We start from the raw sequence: 18,512 nt of genomic DNA on the forward strand, positions 1-18,512 counted from the left end.
TGAACTAGGAGGGAAAAAAGAAAGAAGACAATAGTATTAGTTGAGAAATAGATTTAAATCTCTGATAAAATCCATTGTTTTGGATTTTAGAGTATATAGGTAAATACGGTGTCTAAATACCTAAATTATATTCATCTTACTTTAGAATTTTGTATCTCTTTTTGTTGTTACCTTTGTCTTTTGATTATTCTAATTCATGTGGGAATCCATTGTATTTTAAGTATGTATTATTTTTATTTAAGAATTTAATTTAGATAATTTGTAAATCAGAAGAGAAACTCGGTTTTGAAATTTTATACTTGAAGAATTTTGCAATGTTAGTGTATTTGGTTGTTTTTTGTTGTCGTTGTTATTGATAACATTAAAGAGTAAGAGATAGGAGTAGAAAGCAACAGTACCTGCAATACATGGACTTTCAGGGCCTGGCTTTTATTCCCACCATTCGGTAAAGACTGACTATTGGGAATTATCTAAATTAAAATATAATAATACTGTCACAACAATGGTCAAATATTTGGCCAGAGATAAGATGGGAAAATGGAGGAAAAAAATCTGTTTTTTCTATATTCTGTGGAAGATACTGCTGTTATTGGTACTGTTACTGAGATACAAATTAGGATGTCAGGCTGTGTGTTCTGGGTCTGGATTCTTTTTCTAGCTTGCTTGGTGTTTGTTCAGAGGTCTGTTCAGTCCTCTGAGATAGCTATGGGCAAATTCAGTGGGTTTGTTTTCAGTGGACTTGGTAACTGAAATATCCCTGTAGTATTTGAATCTAAAACTGTTTCAAAATCTACTGAGAGAAGCAAAGGTAAAGAACATGTTTTATTCTCATAATCAATTTCTGCTTCCTTCTTGAAGTTTCACTTTCTGTATGATCACTTCCAAGTATGATTCACCCAAGAAATGAGAGACTTGGGATTTCTATCCCCTCCAATACTGTCCAGGACTTGCTTCTTCAAGTACTTTCCTTTTGCCCCATGGTTTTACTCTGTTGATATTAATTCTGTGGGGGAAGCTGCTAAGAACAATTGGCAGAATATATTTACCTTGTGGTGCCTGGGTACCACCATTATGGGAAAATGAGTAGAACACTTTGTTTCTGGAAGACTCTCTATACGTCCCTTCATTTACATAGAACCCCATGTGTTCATGGCTTGACAAACTGTTTGTTACCAAAGAAAGAATCTGACAAATGAAAATAATTTTGTCAAGACATTATTGACTAATGATTTATGCAGTAGTCTTAAAAGGTGGTCATAGGCGTTTTAGGAAGAGTGGCACCAGAAAGGAGGAAACTATTCTCGGAAACTTTTTGTTCACATTATGTCATGTGGATACCTACTTACTTTCATTTCATTTATTCCCTCAACAAACATTAATTGACCTCTTACTGAATGTCAGTTACTTTTTTAGGCGCTGGGGATAAAGTATTTCAGAATGGCTGTGAAGAATAAATCAGGGCTAGAGATAGATAGAGAATTGGTAGGGTATTTTGATTAGAATGGACAAGGAAGGCTTCTCTGAGCAGGTGGCATTTTAGTGTAGACCTAAATAGCATAAGGGATTGAGCTGTAGAAACACCTGGGGAAGAAAATTCCTGGAAGAAAGAAAAGCCACTAGTTTCTGTAATATCTCCTAAGTTTTTAAAGTGAGTTTTTGGGGATAGTGGTATTTGAAAGATAGAATTTTGTCTTATAAGCTACTATTCAGGAATGTATTTATAATATATATCTATACTACTTATACTTTAAAATGTAGGCTGGGGTGGGGAAAAAATGACCTTATTACCTTAGCTTCAGAATCTGAAGAAGAAATAAATGTTTAAAATATGATGGGTAACACATTTTAAATCAAGTATAAAATTTTTTTAATAATTAAACAAGTGGTGGGCATTTGGAGAGTTATTAGTGATGTTTAGGCTTTATTTCTTATAATTTTATTCTTGATTATGTTTTATATGAATGTTTTATAAAATTAGGATAATTCTTTTTCTGACAAAGAGCAAAAAAAGTAGACTGTAATCTTATTAATGAGTGTGGATACAAAAATCATAAATAAAAGTAATACATTTATAAAATAGTCATATATTTAAAAATCCAGTTACCAAATAGGATTTAGATACATAAGGATATCCAATTTTAAGAAAACAAGTAATATATATCCCTACTAATATGACATATGATATAATGGTTAGGATAAAATACTTGATGAAATAGGATTTTATGAAGTTCAATATCCTTCCTGATAAAAACTATAAAATAAATGTATATTTCCTTAATATTCTTTTAAAAAATATATAAATCAAGAGGTAGAATCCTATTTAATGGTGAAATACTGGAGTATTTTCTCTGAAATTGGAGAGAAAGTCAGTATGGGCACTACTATTATTAATATTTTCCTGTAATCAGACAAAATAATGAAAAAAATATATAAATGTTAAAAAGACCAAATTGCTGTTTGTAGATAATATGACTCACCACCTGGGAAAACCAAGGGGAAAATCCATTAGAACTAATAAAGAGTACCTAATAGTTTGGTGAGTACAAAATTAACATAAACATATCTTGCTTTCTTTTAAGGACTGTAATTAGTTAGAAAAAAATCATGGAAATAAACTGTATTTCAGAAAATTAACAAAAACGAATAAAATGTTGAAGAATAAAAGTAAAAGATATATAGGACTTGTTTGAAGGAAACTAATTAATGATACTTAAGTAGACTTTAATAAACAAAGATATATTTTGTATTTGGGTAAGAGAAATGGGAATGGTCAGTATTGTGGAGGATGTCAGTCCTCCAATTAATCTATATATTTAATTCCATGTCTATCAGATGTTAGGGCCAGTTGGGGGAAATTGATCATATGGGCCTAAAGATTGTATGGAAGAATAAACAGAGGAGTAGCCAGAGCAGTTTTTGAGAAGGAAATACATATCATGTAGGTCTCATAGAAATGGGGAATTAATGCAGAAAAAATAAAAAAGGATTTAGGTATATTTAAAAAACAAAACGAATGCAGGTTTTAGAGAGCATCTGCTTCCAGACAAAGAAGATTGGGACTTCTTCCACTTCAGGTTGTGATGGAACAACTGAAACAAGATTTGTACTCCAACCATACACAACTAGGAAAATGAACAAAACATATGAGCCCACAGTTTTTATTTGTGCTATGGTCTTGAATGTTTGTGAAACCCTCAAAATTCGTATGTTGAATCCAAACTTCCAAAGATGATTATCATTAGGAAGGTATTAGGAAGTAGGGCTTTAGGAAGGTGATTAGGTAATGAGGAAGGAACCTTTACAAATGGGGTCAATACGTTTATAAAAGGCTCTTGGGGAAAAAAAGGCTCTAGAGAGACCCCTTGCCCTTTCTGCCATGTAAGGACAAAAGAAGTCTGTGACTTGGAGGAAGGCCCCCACTCAGTCATTCTGGTACCCTGATCTTGGATTTCCAGCCTCCAGAACTGTGAGCAATACATTTCTGCTTTTTTCAGCCACCTAGTCTGGTATTTGTTATAGTAACATGAATGGATTAAGACAGTTGGACCACAGATGGTGCAAAACTGTTCTTCCTGAGAAATAATTGCACTGGCTTACTGCTTGGATCTACTTTATGGAAAAACATGGGAAGGAGAAATCCAAACAGAATGTAGACAGTCTCACTGTATTGAGGAAACCAAAATTTGGAATTTGGAGAGGCTAATGCAACTAAAAATGGGAAAACAATGGAATAGATGGGGAAACAATGGAACAAATGAGGAAACAGTAGAAATAATGCAACTAATAGATGGGGAAACAGTGGAAATAGTGACAGACTTTATTTTTTTGGGCTCCAGAATCACTGCAGATGGTGATTGCAGCCATGAAATTAAAAAACACTTGCTCCTTGGAAGAAAAGCTATGACCAACCTAGACACCCTATTAAAAAGCAGAGGCATTACTTTGCCAACAAAGCTCCATCTAGTCAAAGATATGGTTTTTCCAGTAGTCATCTGTGGATGTGAGAGTTGGACTATAAAGAAAGCTGAGTGTCGAAGAATTGATGGTTTGGACTGTGGTGTTGGAGAAGATTTGAGAGTCCCTTGGACTGCAAGGAGATCCAACCAGTTAATCCTGAAGGAAATCAGTCCTGAATATTTATTGGAAGGACTGATGCTGAAGCTGGAACTCCAATCCTTTGGCCACTTGATGTGAAGAACTGACTCATTGAAAGAGACCCTGATGCTGGGAAAGATTGAAGGCAGGAGGATGAGATGGTTGGATGGCATCACCAACTCGATGGACATGAGTCTGAACAAAGCTCTGGAAGTTGGTGATGGGCAGGGAAGTCTGGCGTGCTGCAGTCCATGGCGTGGCAAAGAGTCAGACATGACTGAGCAACTGAACTGAACTGAATGCAACTAATTTGAGGGGCAGAGTATCTGAAAGGAAGAAGCTGCCTAGAGGAGGAACTCAGAACTCAGCCTTTGGTTCCCCTAGCTGAATGAGTTCCCAGGTGTAGTAAGAAACTCCATGAAGCCAGGCAAAGGATGATCAGAAAGGTGTAAACTCAGGAACCTACTGAAAAAAATCTACATAGTTCACTCAGGGCTGGAAGATGCTAGAGTTCCAACCAGCTGGAAAAGAGGGTTTTTGTTAACTGCCCAGGGCACTCATTAGAGATTCCAGAAGGGTCATGGCTACATAAGTGGAGCTAAACTAGCTCTGGAATAAAGGGGAGTCCAAACTTGCTCTAGAAAGATTTCAAAATAAGCCTTGAAAATTGATCCACAAGTAACATAACTGTCATAGTAAACATTATTAAAATAAGACAGCAATGTATAAATTGTACCCAGTGATGTAAATTTTACATATGAAATACCCAATCATGTAAAATGCAAGGATGCAGAAATAATATAACTTAAAACTTGGAGAAAAATTTGTCAATGAAAATAAATAGAAATGATAGATACGTAATTAACAGATAAAATTCCAAAACAGCTATTACAAATATGCTCAAGAAAGATAAAGAGAACATGAATCTCAGAGTAGAGGTGTAAATGACATAAAAGAACCAAGTGAAACTTCTAGAAATGAAATATATCCTAAATGAAAAGAAAAATTCACTGGGATTACAAATAAATTAGGTACTGCATCAGAAAAGACCAGTGAATTCAAAGGATAGAAGCTATATCATTAAGTGCAGAAAGACTGAAAAAAGAAAAAAAGGTGAACAAAAACTTGGTTACCTGTGGGACAATATCATGTTGTCTAACATAATGTAATTGGAGTCCCAGAATGAGAGAAGAGAACATAAAAAGCATGTAAAGAAATAATGGCTATAAAATTTCCCAAGTTTGATGAAAATAGAAACCCATAGATCTGAGAAGGGGCTTTCCTGGTAGCTCAGCTGGCAAAGAATCTGCCTGCAATGCAGGAGACCCTGGATTGACTCCTGGGTCAGGAAGATCCTGTGGAGGAAGGGATAGGCTATCCACTCCAGTATTCATGGGCTTCCGTGGTGGCTCATACAGTAAAGTATTTGCCTGCAATGCAGGAGACCTGGGTTTGATTCCTGGGTTGGGAACATCCCCTGGAGGAGGACATGGCAACCTACTCCAGTATTCTTGCCTGGAGAATCCCTGTGGACAGAGGAGCATGGTGGGCTACAGTCCACGGATTCACAGAGATGGACATGACTAAGCAACTAAGCACAGCACAGATCTGAGAATCTTAAACTCTAAATAGGATAAAGCAGAGAGTAAACAGACTGAGGAACATCATAATAAAGCTGCTGAAAGCAAACTTCAAAAAGAAAATCTTAAAAGCTTCTAGAGAACTTCTGTGGGAGCCACAGGGTTGAGAGGAGTGTGGCCTCTCCCGCCATGGCCTGTGCTCATTCACATACCAGTACTCCAAAAAGGGGGAGTCATCTGGAAAAATGCCTCTTTTCCTGCTGTGTTCAAGGCTCCCAGTTGACCAGATATTGTGTACTTTACTCACACCAACTTGCACAAAAACAATGGACAGCTCTATGCTGTCAGTGAATTAGCAGGTCATCAAACCAGTTCTGAGTCTTGGGCAACTGGCAGAGCTGTGACTCCATTTCCCAGAGTAGGAGGTGGTGGGACTCACTGTTCTGGCCAGGGTGCTTTTGGAAATACATGTTGTGGAGGCCACATGTTTGTGCTAATCAAGGCCTGGTGATGTTGGCACTTTAGACTGAACACGACGCAGAAGTGATACTCTATCTGCTCTGCACTGGCTGCCTCAGCGTTACCAGAGCTGGTTGTGTCATCTTATTGAGGAAGATCCTGAACTTGCTTTGGTGGCTGAAGATAAAGTTGAAGGCTGCAAGAAGATCAAAGGGATCGTTTTGCTTCTGAAGAAACTTAAGGCATGGAATGATATTAAAAAGATCTGTGCTTCTCAATGAATGAGAACTGGCAAAGGCAAAATGAGAAGCCGTCGCTGTATCCAGCACAGGGAACCCTGCATCTTCTTTAACGAGGACAGTGAAGTCATCAAGGGCTTCAGAGACATCCTTGGAATTACTCAGTTTAGTGTAAGCGAAGTCAATGTCTGAAACTTGCTCCTGGTAGGCATGCAGGATGTTTCTGCATTTGGACTGAAAGTGCTTTCCACAAGTTAGATGAGCTGTTCGGCACTTGGTGTAAAGAGTAACTGCAAACTCCCCATTCACAAGTTGCTTAATATAGACCTTTGCAGAATCTTAAAAACCCCAGAGATCCAGAGAGTTCTCCAAGCACCACATAGGAAGATTCACTGCAAAGGCTTGAAGAAGAATCCACTGGAAAACTTGAGAATCACATTGAAGCCTCTAAACTCATACTCAAAGACCATGTGCCAAAACACCATTCTTCTCCCAACCAAGAACCACAAAATTCAGGTGGACAGCAGCAGCATTAGAAGCCAGATCAGATGAAAAGGGGATTCCAGGCAAGAAGTCTGTGGTGGGGAAGAAAGGAAAGAAGGCTTTTGGCATTAAGACGCAGAAGAAGCTTTGAGGGGAAAAAAGGCTGCAGTGATAAAACAACAACAACAACAACAACAACAACAAAACAGCAACTGAAAGGAAACCCACAAAAAGGAAGCCCAACACAGAAGAAAAGTCTGCTAGATAAACTCAAATTTGTGTATTCTGGAAAGGTCAAATCATTTTGGACAGTTAATTTTGAGTAAAGACCCAATTAAAGAGGTAGTGAGAAGCATGGGGGGAGAAGGCTTCCAGAGGAAAAAATTTATTACCTACAGAAGAATGAAGATACGACTGCAGACATCTTTATTAGAATCATGCAAGTCAGAAGATAATGACTTCCTTAAATTTCACAAAACTAAAACTTGTCAACCTACAGTTACATATCCAGTGAAAATGTCCTTAAAGTGAAGTTTTTCTCCGTCCAACAAAAGCTGAGAGCATTTATCACCAACAAATGTGTATGATAAGAAATGTTAAATGAAGATTTTTAGGCAGAAGGAAAATGATACCAAATTAAAGCATATATACATAAACTTAGGCATAAAGCATTGAAAAGTGCTAGAGAAATAGTTAATGTGTGGGTAAATATTTTCCAAAATTTGTTTTAAATTTTTAAAAAAGATAATTGTTTAAGAAAAAAATAACTGAATTATATATATATGTATGTATATAATAGCTGAATTATGGGGTTTGCAATGTGAAGAAGCAAAAGAAGTGAATGTATGACAACAGTTGAACACAGGATGGGAGGCAGTATTGGAAAAATACTACAGTGCTGTAAACTTTTATATTAAGCATTGTTGGATATAAACTGTAATATGTTAGGAAGCCTGTTGTAAGTTCTGTGCTGTGTTGTGCTTAGTCGCTCAGTCATGTCCGACTCTTTGTGACCCCATAGACTGTAGCCCACCAGGCTCCTCTGTCCATGGGGTTCTCCAGGCAAGAATACTGGAGTGGTTGCCATGGCCTCCTTCAGGGCATCTTCCCAACCCAGGGATCAAACCCAGATCTCCGACATTGCAGATGGATTCTTCACCATCTGAGCTACCAGGGAAGCCCAAGAATGCTGGAGTGAGTAGCCTATCCCTTCTCCAGGGGAACTTCCCAACCCAGGAACGGTTCAGTGAACCAGAGTCTGCTGCATTGCAGATGGATTCTTTACCAGCTGATTGTTCAGTGATAAAGAGTCTGACTGCAATGCGGGAGACCTGGGTTTGATCCCTGAATGGGGAAGATCTCCTGGAGGAGGAAATGGCAACCCACTCCAGTATTCTTTCCTGGAAAATTCCATGGACAGAGGAGCCTGACAGGCCATAGTCTGTGGGGTTGCGAAGAGTTGGACAGGACTGAGTGACTTTCACTTCACTTCACTTCTTTACCAGCTGAGCTACCAGGGAAGCCCATTGTAAGATTTAGTGCACCACTAAAAAATAAAGAAATATAGATAGTAAGCCATTACTGTGTATAAATTAAATAGAATTAAAATGGATACTAAAAAATTCTTAATTAAAAACAAGACTGAGAATGAAAGGAACAAGGAATAAATGAAGTAAATAACAGAGCAGTTGGTAGATTTAAACCTTGTTTTATTGATAATATTAAATATAAGTATTCTAAATAGCCCAATTTAAATGAAGATATTGTTTAAAATGCAGATTAGATTTTTAAAAAAGCCAAATCTGTTAGTTTCATCCAAAGAACTCATTTTTAAGTATAACCACACAGTTTAAAAGTGAAAGTATAGATACAGATGATACCATGCAAATATTAATCATAAAACAAGATGAAGTGGTTTCAGGACAAAGACCAGGGATAAAGATAGACATTTCATAAATGATAAAAGGACCATCTTCTCAAGAAGACTTAACAATCCTAAATGTTTTTGCATTCAACATGAGAGCTTCAAAATACATAAAACATAAACTGATAGAACTGAAAGAATATATAAATCCACAGTAATAGAGTTTGCAGCATTCCTCACTCAGTAATTGATAGCTCGATTAGAAAATCAATGAGGATATCAAACACTTGAATAACAGTATGCGCTAACTTCACCTAATGGACTTCTGTGAAGCACTGTGCCTGACAGTGTCAGAATACATATTCAAGTGCACATGGACACCAAGCGAAAGTAGATTATATGCTGGGTTGCACATCTCAGTAATTTTAAAAACTTTCAAAGGATCGAAATTATATAGAGAAGTTGTGACCAAAGCAGGATTATATTAGAAATTAACAAAAAAATGTGATTGCAAAATTTTTTGATACTTGCATATTAAATAGTATACTTCTATATTAGTGTAGCCCATGGATTAAAGAATAAATCACAAGAGAAAGTAGATGTTCAAACTGAATGAAGATGAAGGCACAGTATATTAAGTTTGAGGGATGAAGCCAAAGCGGTGCTTAGAGGAAAGTTTATAGCTTCATATATTTACACTGGAAAAGGAAAATCAGTCTTAAGGTTTTGCCTCAACAAGCTAGAATATGAAGATCAAATCAAACCCAAAGTAGAAGGAACAAAGTAATAAAAATAAAAATCAATGAAGCTGAAAGTGGACAATCTCTAAGACTGCACAAGAAAAAGGCAAAATACACTAATATCAAGAATGAAAGATATATTATGATAGACAGTAAACATTAAGAAGAAGGCCAGTAAGTTTGATAACTTAGATGAAATGGGCCAATTCCTTGAAAGTCATTCCAAAAGGAAAAGCAGGCCTGCATAGCCCTCTATCTTTTAAATAAGAAATCTTTTTAAAAGGTATCAACGTCTTTTAAAAAGGTATCTTTTAAATAAGATATTTAAGTAACCTTTGGATTTGTAGTCAAGGTCTTTCCTGCAAAGAAAACTACAGAGCTAAATGGCTTTCTTGATCTGCTAAATATTTATGGAAGAAGTAATACCCATTTTACACAACTCTTTTAGAAAATAGAGGACAAGAGAATTTTATGAGGTCAGTATTACCCTGATATCAAGACCAGACAGAGATTTTTATAGGAAAAGGAAACTACACATCCATATTCTTTATGAACATAGAATCAAACATTCTTGATAAAAGACTCACAATCAAATCCCAGGGCATATAAAAGGGATCATATGTCTCAAATGGGGTTTATCCCAGGGAGGTAGGTTTAATCAATTAGTGTAATTTTCCGTGTTAACAAAGGAAAATGGAAAAATCACGTGATCGTATCAGTAGCCACTTAAAGCCCATTTGCTAAAAGCCAATACCTGTTATACAAATTCCGTAAACTAGCAATAAAGGGCAGCTTCTCAGTCTGGTAAGTACATATGTGAAAAACTCACAGTAAACATACTTAATGGAGAAAGAAAATGTTTTCCTTTTAAGGTTGAGAACAAGGCAAGGGTGTCTGCTCTAACCATTGCTATTCAACACTGCACTGGCAAAGTTGGTACAGGACAAGAAAAATGAAAGACTTGCAGATCAGAAAAGAAGAAATAAAACTGTCCCTATTGCTAAATGATGCAATCATATACATAGAAACTCCTAAGAAATCTGTGTAACTGTTAAACTGATAAGTAAATGTAGAATAGGTGTCCATGTAAAAATCAGTTGTATTTATATATTATTGGAAAGTGCAATTCAGAAAGTAAGTTTAAAAAGTAATACTGTTTAATAGCACCATAAGACCAAAGGGTGAAGTTTAATGAAATCTGTACATAGAAAACTACAAATTACTGTTGAGACAAATTTAATTCAGTTTAGTCGCTCAGTCGTGTTCAACTCTTTTTGACCCCATGGACTGCAGCATGCCAGACTTCCCTCTCCATCACCAACTGCCAGAGCTTGCTCAAACTCATGTCCATTGAGTTGGTGATGCCATCCAACCATCTCATCCTCTGTCATCCCCTTCTCCTGCCTTCAATCTTTCTCAGCATCAATGAGTCAGTTCTTCGCATCAGGTGGCCAGAGGATTGGAGTTTCAGCTTCAGCATCAGTCCTTCCAATGAATATTCAGGACTGATTTCTTTCAGGATTGCCTGGTTGGATCTCCTTGCAGTCCAAGGGACTCTCGAGTCTTCTCCAACACCACAGGTCAAAAGCATCAATTCTTTGGTGCTCAGCTTTCTGTATAGTCCAACTCTCACATCCATACATGACTACTGGAAAACGCTATCTTTGACTAGACGGAGCTTTGTTGGCAAAGTAATGCCTCTGCTTTTTAATATGGTGTCTAGGTTGGTCATAGCTTTTCTTCCAAGGAGCAAGTGACTTTGAATTTCATGGCTGCAATCACCATCTGCAGTGATTTTGGAGCCCCCCAATAAAAGTCTGTCACTGTTTCCATTGTTTCCCCATCTATTTGTCATGAAGTGATGGGACCGGATGCCATTATTTTAGTTTTTTGAATGTTTTGTTTTTAGCCGGCTTTTTCACTCTCCTCTTTCACTTTCATCAAGAGGCTTAGTTCCTCTTTGCTTTCTGCCATGAGGGTGTTGTCTTCTGCGTATCTGAGGTTATTGATATTTCTTCTGGCAGCCTTGATTCCAGCCTGTGCTTCTTCCAGCCCAGCATTTCGCATGATGTACTCTGCACATAAGTTAAATAAGCAGGGTGACAATATACAGCCTTGAGGTACTCCTTTCCCATTTTGGAGCCAGTCTGTTGTTCCATGCCTGGTTCTAACTGCTGCTTCTTGACCTGCATACAGATTTCTCAGGAGGCAGGTAAAGTGATCTGATATTCCCATCTCTTTCAGAATTTTCCAGTTTGTTGTGATCCACACAAAGGCTTTGGCATAGTCAGTAAAGCAGAAGTAGATATTTTTCTGGAACTCATTTGCTTTTTCTATGATCCAGTGGCTGTTGGCAATTTGATCTCTGGTTCCTCTGCCTTTTCTAAATCCAGCTTGAACATCTGGAATTTCTTGGTTCATGTACTGTTGAAGCCGGGCTTGAAGAATTTTGAGCATTACTTTGGTAGTGTGTGAGATGAGTGCAATTGTGTGGTAGTTTGAGCATTCTTTGGCATTGCCTTTCTTTGGGATTGGAATGAAAACTGACCTTTTCCAGTCCTGTGGCCACTGCTGAGTTTTCCAAATTTGCTGGCATATTGAGTGCAGCACTTTCACAGCATCATCTTTCAGGATTTGAAATAGCTCAGCTGGAATTCCATCACCTCCAGTAGCTTTGTTCGTAAAAAAAAGAGGCCCTCTTGATTTCTCATTATAGGATGTCTGGGTCTAAGTGAGTGATCACACCCTGGTAGTTATCTGGGTCATGAAGGTTTTTTTGTATAGTTCTTTGTATTTTTGCCATCTCTTCTTAATCTCTTCTGCTTCTGTTAGGTCGATACCATTTCTGTCCTTTATTGTGCTCATCTTTGCATGAAATGTTCCCTTGGTATCTCTCATTTTCTTAAGAGATCTCTAGTCTTTTCTGTTCTTCTGTTTTCCTCTATTTCTTTGCATTGATCACAGAGGAAAGCTTTCTTATCTCTCCTTGCTCTCCTTGAGAGAAATGAAACACCTGAATAAAGGGAGAATTATAACATAGGTGTGGATCAGAAGATTTATGGTTTAAGAACAGAGTTGAAGGGCTTACCTACCTGATTTAAAGACTTACTGTTAAGATTCAGTAATTGAGATAGTGTGGTGTTGGTATACTGAGAGACCTGTGAATCAGTGGAACATCTCATAGTCCCGTATAAGACTGATTGATTTTCAGTAATGCAGCTAATGTAATTCAGTGGAGAAAGGATAGTCATTTTAACAGATGAGGTGGAACAAGTATATCCCTATGCAAATAAATGAATTACAGTCCTTTCTTGCATCATACACAGTGACTAACTCTAAATGTATTTATAATTAAATGTTTAAATAGTGTAAATGGAGAAAAATGAGGAAATTTTCTCAGCCTTAAAACAGGAAGTAATCCCTTAGATTGATTATAAAACACATGAAGTTAAAAAGAAAAAAAAAGATAAAGTTCATTTAATGAAAAGCTTCTATTCCTTAAAAATATCCCATTAATAAAATGAAAGGGCAGGAATTCCTTGGTGGTCCATTGTTTAGGACTACGGGCTTTCACTGCAGGGGGCTCAGGTTCTATCCCTGGTTGGAACTAAGATCCTTCATGCTGTGTGGTGAGGAGGAGGGAGAGAAAGGCAAACCAAGGATTGGAAAGGAGTTACAATACATAACCTGTATTCAGACTATATAAAAGGAGTTATATTCAGATGATATATAATAATAAGTTGGAGGTAATCCATTAAAATTAGAAAAAGATTTGAGCAGATAAATATATGAATGGCTAATAAGCACACTTTTAAAATGCCCAATATTGTTAGCTATCAGGGAAACACAAAGTGAAAACACAAGGAAATACTACTACGTACTTAGAGAATGGTGAAAATTGCAGAGCATGTTTGGAGAGGAACTGGAACTGAATCTTTCATGCATTACTAGTGGGAATGTAAAACAGTGTGACCACTTGGCAAAATAATTTGACAGTCCTTTTAAAACTAGATGTACAATTACCGTATGATCTGGTAATTTGATTTGTAGGTAAATATGGTATGGAGAGGGAGGGAGGGGAACAGCAAGACATTAATAGGAGTATTGCTGCTATTTAGTCACTAAGTTGTGTCCAACTGTTTGTGACTCCATGGACTGTAGCTTGCCAAGCTTCTCTGTCCATGGGATTTTCCAGGCAAGATTACTGGAGTGGGCTGCCACACACTTCTCCAGGGGATTGTTCCTGACCCAGAGACTGAGCCTGTGTCTCCTGCTTGGCAGGCAGATTTTTTACCACTGCCCCACCTGGGAAGCCCCAGTAGGAGGGTTACAGCCCTGTGTAGAGAGGTCTGTCAGTACAGTGGGAGTCTCAGCAATAAAAAGAAATGATCTACTGAACATGCAATGACAAGTATAAACCCTAACATTATGCTAACTGAACTCAAATGCAAAAGAGCAAAACTGTTGACTCCATATATATGAAATTTTAGGAAAAGAAAATTTATAGAGATAGAAGATCGGTGATTGCCCACGTGGGTGGAGAAGTAGATGAGGGAGTAGGTGGTGGTATGGTGGTGATTGTGAGAGTTTGACTGGTATGAGGGGTGCAAGGGAGCCTCCTAGGGCGATAGAAGTATTCTATTTCTTGATGGTGATGATCGTTACAGGGATTTCTACATTTATAGAAATCCATAAAACTGTACACTTAAAATGGTTGCATTTTATTTACATAAAAATACATTGGTAAAGTTGATTAAAACTAAATAATTTATTTTATTAGTTGAGATATATTATCCTGCAAGTTTTATATTACCAAAACCCCTATAAGTTTTAATATATATATATTTTTTGTAATTGTTATTTTTCCTTTGTTTTTTCATTTTTTTCTCTTTTTTTTATCATTGTTCTGTTTAAATGGGAAGAAAAAGTATTTTGATTTTTCTTATACAGGATTGTTGTAAAAAACAAATTCAGATACATGGAGAAAATGAAAATTCCTTTTATCTGCTCACCTCTTGTACAGTGTTATTAGTAGTTTGAGGTATATTCTTCAGATTTTTTAATGCATATGTAAAAGAAATATGTTTATAAATAGAATCATACAGTGGTACTGTTCTGTTAATCATTTCCTCTGATTTATTTATTTATTTATATCATTCTTTGAACCAGACTACAAGTCCTTAAAGTGACAGTTTAGTTTATATGAGATGTATATTGTTGAGGATATAGTAATTGACTCTTAATATAAAAATGGGCTCTTGCTCTTAGTCATCTGTCTTTGTCAAGGAGTTGGATATGTAAACAGGTAATTATAATACAGGATAATGTACAGTGGTGACAATAGGGAAACAACTTTTTCTAGAAGTATTTGGTACGGAAGAATTGATTAGAGGATTGTAGAAGACCCTGTGGAACTGTGTCCTGAGTGGATAAAAAGGATTTGGACAGATAATGGAAGCAAAAAATCATGGAAATTTCACTTTTGGGAACAGTAGACACTGTCTCACAGTTCTACAGGCTAGGAGTTTGAAAACAAGGTTGGCGGAGTTGATTCTTTCTGAGGGCTTTGAGAGAGAATGTCTTCCGTGCCTCTTTGTTAGCTTTTGGCAGCTTCAGGTGTTCCTTGGCTTGGATGTGGTCCCCCTGTGTCCGACTCTTTGCAGCCCCAGGTAGTGCAGCCCACCAGGCTCCTCCACCCATGGGATTCTCTAGGCATGAATATAGGAATGGGTAGCCATTCCCTTCTTCAGGGGACCTTCCTGACCCAGGGATTGAACCCAGGTTGCCTGCGTTGCAGGCAAGTTCTTTGCCATCTGAGCCATCAGGGAAGCCCATGCTTCTCATGAATCATTGTTATTTAACTGGGTGGAACTGTCGGCAGTCTGTGATTATAAAGCTGATCAAGAAGCCTGATCAGCATAAAGATTCAACTGTCACTGTATCCAACTGGTGAAAAAGAATTTTTTTCTAATGTTAAAAAGTTGGACTCATTTCTTGCCTTATACACAGTAAGACATTCAAGGTTAATATTCAATATGTACTTTCTTTTTAAAAATTCACCATATCTTTGTTTTGTAATTTATTTAAAAAATTTGTGCAATATTTTATAGAAAATGAAGAGTATATAAGATATTATCTTTCAATTTAAGAGTAACAAAAAGGACATAATATCTATCATTCAGGTTAGAAAAATAGAAATTATTGGTATTTTAGAACACTAGTGTGCTGTACCTCCTGTCCCCATACCTGTTCCCTGAGGTGCCATGATCCTGACTTAATGTGTTAACAGTCTTTTACTTTTCTTTATAGTTTTATTCTCTCTGGATATCTCCTAGACAACATATTATTTACTTTGAGAAAATGCATAGTGTACTTAGCTTTAGAGTTAGGAAGGGACAGCATTACCATAGTTAATAAAAGCTTCCGGGAGACAGGCTAACTAGTCTGACATCGGATTCACTGAGCTTCCAGAGATTCTACTCAGGTAATCCTTAAGCAGTGTAATGAGTTAGTTTTGGAAACATAAGGCCATCTTGATCAGATACATGGCAGTGCTAGGGTATAGGCTTGGTATTGCAGCCTTCTTCAATAGGTATTTGGTCATACAGAAAGAGTGCTGTTGTGCTGTGGTTTATTTTTGGTTTTTGAGTTCTTTGTGGTCTTCCAAAACTTAGGAGTAGATTGAATAAAGCAGAATACATCTGGGAGGTTCTCAGCTGATCCAGGTAGCAAGGGAAGGTGGAGTGAGTAAATATAGCAAGACAACCCAAATATAAATAAAAATCTGGAATAGGCTTATGGGCATCCTGTCCTTAGGACCAGTGTCAGTGGTCATCTTGGTGATGACAGTTTATCCTGCTCTCTCAGGAGTTACTTTGCTACAACTGAAGTAGTTGCACTTCAGATCCAGTGCACAGCTGGTGTCCTGGAACCTCTCTTCACAATCTGATCCTCCTAAACATTGGTATTCCCTCTCTCCCATATTAGACCTTCTATATTCTAGGTTATCATCTTTATTAAACTTTTACTTTTTTAGTGGAATACACTCTCCAGTTTCTTCTTGAGAAAAGATGCATGGAAGGTAAACATTTTGAGAGATCTTTTATGTCTGAGAAAATATCTTTACTTTTTCATAAGATGGTTTGGGTGAAGAATTCTAGATTGGAAATAATTTTCCTTTATAATTTTGAAGAAATGGTTCCATTGTCATTCATCTTCCAGTATGACTGTGGAGAAGACTGAAGTCTGAGTCCTGATTCTTTGTATATGACCTGTATTTTTTTTAAAGAATCTTATAGAATCCTCTTTTTGTTCCTTAATTGTGATATTTCACAGTGGTGTGCCTCAGTGTAGGTCTCATTCTTTGTTTATACTTAACACTTGGTAGATGTTTTTAAATGGTCATCTCATATCCTTCCATGCTACAAAAATTTCTAAAGTTTTTTTCTTTCTTTCCAGCTTTTTTCTCCCCTTGTTTTCTTTTTCTGAAGCTCCTGTTACTCAGGAGCTTGGTATTGATAGTTGGTCCTCCTGGGCTGATCCTCGAGTAGTGTTCCCGTTTCTCTCCTCTTTTTGCTCTGGTTCCTGGGAGACTGCCTCAGTTTTATCCTCCATGCCTCATTTTAGGTATTGTGTTTTTAATTTCTCAGAACTCTTTATTTTTTTAATGTTCTTTATTAAATTATATTTTGTTCCTGCGTTTTGGATATATCTTCTCTTATTTCTGTGAAGAATATAAATTTATAAATGTATATGTAAGTAAATGGTATGTTTTGTGTTAGAGGCTTTTGCTTGGATGACTAGTAATACTTGGCTGTCTGCTCATGGTTAAAAGCGGAGGACTAAGAAGCTGACTGGGAACTCTACTTTGGGTTCAGAATTGATACTAGTAAATGTGCCTATGTACCTCAAAGATGCTCTTGTTTTTCTCTCTCCAGAAAGTAACTCTCCAATCTTCTGCTGAGGTGGGGAAGGGCCGGTTGCCTAGCATCATGGAGGAGGGAGCAGGTCTAGGAATAAAAGTGCTTTTCAAACAACTTTAATGGAATCTTCCTTGTTTTAACCCCCCTCTTCTTTCTCCACCACCTGCTGCTCCTCTATTTCCAGAAGTAATTGGTATTGCCTTCTGTGGATTCTCCAGTGTAAAGTGTGTTGTGTCTCATTTATTTTTTGCTGCCAGGCTATGATTTGGCTTTCCTTGGTCTGCTAAACCACTTATTAATATTCATCCATCCACTATCAGTCTTTCAAGGTTTTGTTGCTCTTATCTCTTCTTATGAGTTTATGTCTAAAAGTCTTTTATTGCATTTTAGTGGGCTTTCATGAGAGAGTGAAATTATATGCATGTTTTTAATTTGCCATCTTAATCCTAAAGCCCTGACTATTTAAAATGTTTACCATATGTCTCACCTTTTGAGACCTGAAAAGATTATTAAAATGAGTCCTTTTCATCTCTTGCTTTGGTTTTTACATTCATATTTATAATACATGAAACTCATTTGAACTCCTTAAGACTATATGAACTCAAGGATTTATAAATGAATTCAGAATTTGTGAATAAAGAGGCTGATTGTTTTTTTAAATTTGCTTTTGTAGGAAAGTGGAAAGGTTTCTGAATATCCAGCAGTGATTGTGGAGCCAGTTCCAAGTGCCAGATTAGAGCAGGGCTATGCAGCCCAGGTTCTGGTTTATGATGATGAGACTTACATGATGCAAGATGTGGCAGAAGAACAAGAAGTTGAGACGGAGAATGTGGAAACAGGTAGACGTCTCATGAAATGTTCATTATTTTTACCTTTCTCATTTTGTAAGTGTCAACATAGCTATTGCCAATTGAACAATATACCGAAAAATCTCTTTTTAATGCTATTTAGTATCGCTCGGAAACAAGTGAATCATTTCTTAAGAGAGTTTATATATATATATGAAGTTCTACATAATAATTCTTTGAGGTATAACAATCTCATATCATTGACTCTAAAGAGAAATTACAGATCGATAATAATAAAACTATTTTTGTCATTTTTTTCCTGAGTGAGTGAGTGAGTGAAGT

At 36.9% G+C, this 18,512-nt stretch overlaps 1 protein-coding gene and 1 pseudogene across 4 annotated transcripts in view; both read left to right on the plus strand.

Annotated features, from left to right (window-relative positions):
* ELF2 (E74 like ETS transcription factor 2) overlaps window positions 1–18,512 on the plus strand; it is a 97,745-nt gene that overhangs the window by 26,733 nt on the left and 52,500 nt on the right. For all 4 annotated transcript variants that reach the window (XM_068990239.1, XM_068990241.1, XM_068990240.1 and 1 more), the window contains exon 4: window positions 18,056–18,221. In XM_068990239.1, coding sequence (XP_068846340.1) covers window positions 18,056–18,221 — 166 coding nt within the window. The remainder of the gene's footprint in view (window positions 1–18,055; window positions 18,222–18,512) is intronic.
* LOC138094013 (large ribosomal subunit protein uL4 pseudogene) lies at window positions 1,438–7,028 on the plus strand (annotated as a pseudogene).

This window comes from Capricornis sumatraensis, chromosome 17, assembly GCF_032405125.1.
Source record: "Capricornis sumatraensis isolate serow.1 chromosome 17, serow.2, whole genome shotgun sequence".
NCBI classification, from domain to species: Eukaryota; Metazoa; Chordata; class Mammalia; order Artiodactyla; family Bovidae; genus Capricornis; species Capricornis sumatraensis.